The sequence below is a fragment of the Palaemon carinicauda genome, chromosome 30, assembly GCF_036898095.1.
Source record: "Palaemon carinicauda isolate YSFRI2023 chromosome 30, ASM3689809v2, whole genome shotgun sequence".
In the NCBI taxonomy this organism is placed as follows: domain Eukaryota; kingdom Metazoa; phylum Arthropoda; class Malacostraca; order Decapoda; family Palaemonidae; genus Palaemon; species Palaemon carinicauda.
The window spans coordinates 49,454,222-49,461,721 of record NC_090754.1 but is presented as its reverse complement, the minus strand read 5'-3'; the positions used below and the strand labels follow the sequence as shown (position 1 = coordinate 49,461,721).

The following is a 7,500-nucleotide window of genomic DNA, read 5'->3' as shown; positions in this document are numbered from 1 at the left end:
TTCTTTCTACTAAGTTATTTGAATGTGTGTGTGCGCGTGCGTGTTTTTGTGTGTGGGCATGTGATTTTATTCAATTAATTAATTCGACTTTTATATATGTCTGCTTCATAACATAATATTTTTAGTCCCCTTTTTTCTGAATCCCCCTCTTTGATAACTTATATGCATGAGGTATTTTTCTTAAATGTTTGTTGACGTTTGACCTCATCAAAAAAGGACCAGGGAGATATGGTCTTTTTTATGCCTTGTCTTTACCTAAACTGTTCTGAAGCACTTTATTTTTGCTCGTGTGTTTTTATTCGCAAGCCTTCGAGGGTATATTCTTTTACCTAATGGCTAAATTTGGCAAGGGTTACGATTTTTTTTTATATACCAGTATAAACTGGTCGCCTTCATGCGTATGTTGCTGTCCAGACATTATTTCATTATTTTTTCATTGAAGGAAAATTAGTCCTTACTCTCATATGGGCATTTTTGGTAATTAGTTTGATTTAGCTGTAAATTGCTTTTCATCTGTAAATTCATAGTTGGTACGCTTGATTTATGAGCTGCATTAGTTTGCGTTAATACTTTCAACATTTATGAAGCTGGATATCTTGTAATTGGAATTTTTTGCATTCTTTTCGTTTGGTTTCAATGTTTTATTTTACTTTTTTGAATTGGCAAATAACAAAAAAAATTCTTTATTTAGCTAAAACCACATATAAATTTGATTTTCATTGTTTTATTCCCCATTTAGCTTAATGTTGTCGTTGGATTTTTTTTTTTTGCATTCTTTTCGTTTAGTTTCAATGTTTTATTTTACTTTTTGGAATTAAAAAATAACAAAAAAAAATTCTTTATATAGCTAAAACCACATATAATTTTTTTTTTTCATTGTTTTATTCCCCATTTAGCTTAATGTCACTTCAGCTCTTAAAGCTGAACTTTTTGTTGTCCTTGAAATCATACAAAGTTCCTTATCTGCATATGGCCCGTTATGTTAACGCCCTAATATCAATCTAGTAACTACTATTATAACTCAACCTTGTCTAGACAGGAAATGCGTACGCAAGGAGATTAATAATTAAATAATCATGTTTTATATCACTTTGTTCTATAATTGCAATAACCTTCGGGAGATTGATAATTAAGAAAACATGTTTTATTGCACTTTGTTCTATAATTGCAATAACCTTCGGGAGATTGATAATTAAGAAAACATGTTTTATTGCACTTTGTTCTATAATTGCAATAACCTTCGGAGCTATTCTTAGTGTTTGCCATGTTGAAATACTTGGAATTTCACTTTCATCTAATTGATCATCAGAAACGTCCAGGAATCGTATTATATTGTTCATTATACCACTAAAGTTGCTAGAGGAAATGCAGCCAGACCTTATTACTTAAACATGACTCCTTTCCGTAAACACATTTCCTGTATCTTATCTGAACGTTGTATGTCTTTATAATTTAAATGTGAAAAAATCTGTTTTAATGTTGCTACTGTTCTTAAAATATTTTAGATTTTTTGGTCATTAATATTTTAGATTTTTTGGTCATTACTTCCATTGTAGTTTATTTGTTTCTTTGTTTCCTTTTCTTTCTGGACTTTTTCCATGCACTGTTAAAAATTAACCGAAAAAAAAAAAACGGTAAAAATCCTGGAATAAAAGTTGCCAGGCATTTACCGTTTTTAAGAACGAATATATTGACGTAAAGGAGTGATAGTATGGTCACCAACCCGTAAAAGATAATATCAAAGTATGGTTGAATGATAGTCGCCTGTATTTGACTGAAATACGGCTGAGAACAGTAAATTTTTCCGGGGAATTTCCGATTAAAATTATTTTTTTTTTTTTTTTTTTTTTTTTTTTTTCTCAGCCCACACAACACGTGAATCATTGGTTGTATTGGCTCCTCGTAGGGGCATACGCCATTTGTGTAACTCCATCTCTGTTTTGTTCTTCCCCTATTCAGGGTGACTCATTTTCTTCTGGTAAGGGAGAATCCACAGGGCAAGTCTTCACTTTGGTTAGGGAAGGGATTGTTGGTGGTTCGACTGCCACTCCCCTGTCCATTTATACAGTCTGTAAAGCCTGCTTTGGAAACGTTCCGTCAGGATACATGTTTACATTTTAGATATTGCTTCAGTGTGACTTGTCCCAAGGGCCCTTAAATTTAGGGGAAACTTTTCATTTCTTATATGGGTTAAGTGTGTGTGCTTTTTTTTTTTTTTTTTTTTTTCTTCACATTATTTTATGGTGATAAGGTCAGGCTGCTGTCATTCTCTCTAATAAATGACCTAGCTTTTACTTATGAAATGTACGTTTCCTGTACACTCCCCTTGAGATCAGTACCATCTTGTTTTTTATTTGATAATGTATTGCCAGGCTTCACTGTACCCACAGTTTTTAAAAGACAAGTACTATGTCAATCATTTATATCAATATTTCTCGCACGTCACTTCAAAATGTAGAATTCATAACTTGCCTTTTTAGATTTTTTTTTTTTTTTAATTCATAGGTGATAATTGGTCACTAAGTCCTAGACTGCTGTTTATGTTTGTGTATTATCATTTCAGGATTACATCTTCATTTCATCATGATATCCTCATCTATATCCTCTTCCTTATATTTTCTCTGTTCCCAATCAATTTTCCTCTTCCCTTTCCTGGCTAATCTTCCTTCTTCCCCTTCCCTCCTAATAATTCTTGTATTTTTCTCTCAATCCTGCTCTTCTTTCTCTCTCCTTTCTCCCACATCTCTCCTCCATCCTCTTCTGCCTCTCTTCATTCTCCTCTCTCCTTTCTCCCCCCTCTTCCTCTCTCCTTTCTCCCCCCTCTTCCTCTCTCCTCCATGCTCTTCTACCTCTCCCTCTCCTTCTTCCTCTTCTGCCGTTCTTTTTTCTCTTAATCCTCCTCTTCCTCCCATTCCTCTTCCTCGTCCTAATTTCCCTCCTCCCTATCTTGTCCATCCTCCTCTGCCTCTTACTCCTCTTCCTCTTCACCCTCCTCCCAATCTCGTCCATCCTCTTCTGCCTCTTTTTTCTCTTACTCCTCTTCCCTCCTCCCATTCCTCTTCTCGTCCTAATTTCCCTCCTCCGCTCTCATTTCCCTTGCTCTATTATTCTTCCAAGGAATAAGTCAGTCGCCTTATCAATATCGCATATGTGGAAGTGACATAAGACGGAAAATCGCATATTGAATGATTTCGTTCGCTAATGTATCTGGGAGATGGCTGCTGCTGCTGCTGCTGCTGCTGGGAACTTGTTGACTTTGATTCATTACGAGTTAATTAGTGTCGGTGATTTAGAAGGTTCGGCCATTCGACTCTCTGAAAGGAGAGGGAAAAATTCATAATGCCACATTTGCCCTCGAAAGAGCTTTTGATGTTTATCGAATTTGGAGCGTTAGGCAGGTGGTGGTGGTGAGGTCATACAGAGAGAGAGAGAGAGAGAGAGAGAGAGAGAGAGAGAGAGAGAGAGAGGAGAGAGAGAGAGAGAGAGAGAGAGAGAGAGAGATGGCGTGTTCATTAAACACGCTCACATATGTCAGCTACATATCGAAAATTTTATTCATATAATGGGAATAAATTTGTTTTTTTCTTCCTCTTCTTCTTCTTCTTCTTCTGAGAGAGAGAGAGAGAGAGAGAGAGAGAGAGAGAGAGAGAGAGAGAGAGAGAGAGAGAGAGAGAGAGAGAGAGAGGCCGTGTTCATTAAACACGCTCACTTATGTCAACTACATACTGAAATTTTATTCATATAATGGGAATACATTTAGTTTCATCTTCTTTTTCTTCTTCTTCTGAGAGAGAGAGAGAGAGAGAGAGAGAGAGAGAGAGAGAGAGAGAGAGAGAGGAGAGAGAGAGAGAGAGAGAATGTTAATTATACACGCCCACTTATGTCTTAATTACATATCGGAAATTTTAGGATCATATAATGTGAATAATCATTTTGTCTGTTCCTCAGGACAGTTAGATTTTAACTACACTCGTTATCGAATGGTTTCCTAATCAGGTCATTCCTGTTTCTGGTGATGGAAGTGATTTTTATAACAATAATTGTGTAGAAATGAAAGATGAATATGATTATAAAGATAAGAATTAACCAGTTTTAAAGCAACTTAACCTAAGGCTCACATTAAATATTTGAGGTATTTTATATTTATACGAAAATCATCTCTATTATAAGATGTTCCAGTGTTTTATCACATTAATTGTAAATCAGTTTCTGACTGATAGATTGTAGACAGGATTTGTTGAAATGTACCATAATTACATCTATAATTTAATCTGGTATTTCTTTGGGTAACGTTTGTGACTCGTTACGTTTTATGTTAATGCATAATCCGTGCATTGAAAACGTACTGTTGCTCACTTAGGTGATGCTATTCTTTGTGGAATTTTTGAGACATCAAGCTTAAATTAATGTATGGTGCTAATTATGTTGGATGGAGTTAAACCCCAAAAAACTCTTGAGTATGATCGCTATTTGGTATGGAAAATTTGACTATTTTTTTTCCTTCCACCACCACCACCAATGATGTTTGAAATTCTAGGCGCCATTCTAGGTTGAAAAATCACTTTTGAGGAACCTACTGGATCTATCTGATCTTAAATTGTACAAAACTTCTTCTATTGAGGAAGTGTTTCAAGATTTTTTGAGACCTCCATCATGAGGAAATGTTTTAATTCTTATATCCTGCCATATTTTTTAAATATTGATCTCGTTTGTTTTGGTGTCCTTCAGTTGACTATTTTTGGGTTTTATTTTAATTCGTTATGCCCTATATTTTTTTTTACCATTTAGTAGACCTCGAGTTTATAGGAAATATGTTTAAAAGGCATAGGCCTGAACTTTGCATTTATTGCTGAGCGTTTAAAATGTAGATGTTATTTCCTTATTGAACTTGACTCTTCTCCTTAAAAGAAAAGTTTTATTTATTTATTTATTTATTTATCTTTTTCAATAAGGTACAGTTGGACAGGAATTTCTATACATCTCGACCACTGATGCCATCTCTCTACACCATCTGTTTGGTTACTCGCCTCGCAGTATGGGTGGTGTGTCAGGGGGCACTTCCTTAACGCAAGGTGTGACAGGAATTCCTGCCTCCAACTGTATTTACTGTGGTATTTTTTTGCCTGTGATGGGTTGAAAAGGGCGTGGGGATTAGCTACGTCATCGTGAATAACTAGGCAAAAACTAGAGTCGTAATTCCTTGTGCCATCCCACTAATGGAAAAGCATAAATATAATAATGATGATAAGAGGAAAAAGTAGATTTTTTTTCAAATGACGTGTATGGTATTATCGTAAAGTAATTAATCATAAATACTAGTTTTGAAATTATTGAAAAAATGTATATTGGTTTAAAATTAACTAGTCAAACCATTAAATTTTTATCCTTGGAACTGGTTGATATTGATTGACCATTCAATCAACTATCAAACCACGGTAAATTAGCCCAGTTTTCCCTACACGGAAACTAAACCTTCATCACAGCAGACAACTTTCCCCACTGCATAATATGGCTTCGAATTGTGGGAAAGAGGGTAGTTTACATTTTATCATCCGCCGCTGACTTAACATCAGATGCAACCCCGACAATGTGCTTTGTTGCCTTGTAACAGGATCCTACTAAGAGCGATACAGAGCATGGCAGTCTCGTTCTTGCATGCATTGGCTAATGCAGTGTGGTGTAAGAAGCAACTTCAAAATGCTTGCGAACAGACGGGAAGAAGTGATAAAGCTTTTGCTCCTGCCATCCTCTCCTCTCCTCTCCTGAAAACCTTCCATCATATTACTCATCCCGACCTCCTCCTCCTCCTCCGCCTCCTCCACCACCTCCTCCTCCTCCTCCTCCTCCTCCTCCTCCTCCTCCTCCTCCTCCTTCTACTTATCATCATCCTACTCTTCTACTCCCCACTCTTCGCCTTCCCCTCCGCTTCCTCCTTCCTCCTCCTCCTTCTCCTCCTCCTCATTCTCCTCCTCTTCCTCCTCGTCATACTTATCATCATCCTACTCTTCTACTCCCCACTTCACCTTCTCCTCCTCTCCCTCCTCCCCCTCCCTCTTCCTCCTCCCCCTCCTCTTCCTCCTCCCCCTCCTCTTCCTCCTACTCCTCCTCCTCCTCCTCCTCCTCCTCCTCCTCCTCCTCATACTTATCATCATCCTACTCTTCTACGCCCCACTTTTCGCCTTCCCCTCCTCTCCCTCCCCTCCTCTCCCTCCCCCCCCCCTCTTCCTCCTCCTCCTCTTCCTCTTATCATCATCCCATGCTTCCCCTCCCCCACTCTTCGCCTCCTCCTCCTCCTCCTAAGGCCATTCGAATCGATGATCAAGAGAGAGTAACGGATCCATGAATATTGAGAAGAGAAACAAAGGAGGTATCCTGGAATTTGCGGCTTTTATGGGATTATGAATTTTCTGGAATTTTTAAGAAGAGAATTTGGGAGAGAAAAACCACATGGAAAAAGAGAGGGTGATTTCTACCCTAGAGGGGGACTAAGGATCGTTTGGTACAAAGTGTTTTAAAGTGAATTATGGGAACATTGCAGCGGTAATAGGGTTAGTTAGCAGTGTAATGGTAATGGGTAGCGGTACACGCTGAGATAAACAGATTTCATGTAGGTAGGTGCTGTTTTGATCATAGATTTACAGATGTTCTTATTTGAATCTCTCTCTCTCTCTCTCTCCTCTCTCTCTCTCTCTCTCTCTCTCTCTCTCTCTCTCTCCTCTCTCTCTCTCTCTCTCTCTCTCTGCATATATATATACATATATATATGTATATATATATATATATGTATCCTTGTGTATGTATATTTCTACCTATCCTTCTTTCTATTATATGTATGTATAAATATACACAGTTGTATGTATGTATGTATATAATGTGTGTGTGTATGTGAATGTATGTATGTATGTGTATAGATATGTGTGTGTACAGTATGTGTATGTAACACTAATTATTCTTTTCATCATAAATCTTTAGGTTCTGTCCTTTTTTCTTTGTATCGATTTACCCTGGAGAAGTTCTTCTTAAAGTTAATATAATCATGAAACGTATATTTATAGGGTTTCACAAACATTCAATACCATACCTGACAATTATTTAAAGTGGACTCGTCACTCTCCTGAGGCGAATTCATCTCAAACACAGCATTTCAATTCTAATTTTCTTCAAAAAGAAAAAAGTTAAGAATTTGTGTTTTCTTTAAGACAGTAATTTGTTACGGAGTTAATATTCATTTGGAATGGCTGGTACCCCAGGCAAGAATAACCCACAATAAATTTTTTTGTCAACTTCCACCTAGTTCATTCATACCTGTATTTTTAAGTAAAAGAACCATATTGAAATTTAGCCTGACTCGAAAAAGTGTAAAGAACATTTTAGAGTCAATTTTCTAGTTATAATTTTACATGATATTGATATTAATGTATTATTATTATTATTATTATTATTATTATTATTATTATTATTATTATTACTTGCTAAGCTACAACCCAAGTTGGAAAAGCA

At 36.6% G+C, this 7,500-nt stretch overlaps 1 protein-coding gene across 1 annotated transcript in view; it reads left to right on the top strand.

The window, feature by feature from the left end:
- Positions 1 to 6,343, top strand: part of LOC137623519 (uncharacterized) — a 15,021-nt gene extending 8,678 nt beyond the window's left edge. Inside the window, exons 2-3 of the mRNA XM_068354353.1 lie at positions 1,960 to 2,096; positions 5,731 to 6,343. Coding sequence (XP_068210454.1) covers positions 1,960 to 2,096; positions 5,731 to 6,343 — 750 coding nt within the window. The remainder of the gene's footprint in view (positions 1 to 1,959; positions 2,097 to 5,730) is intronic.
- Positions 6,344 to 7,500: the final 1,157 nt, after the last annotated feature.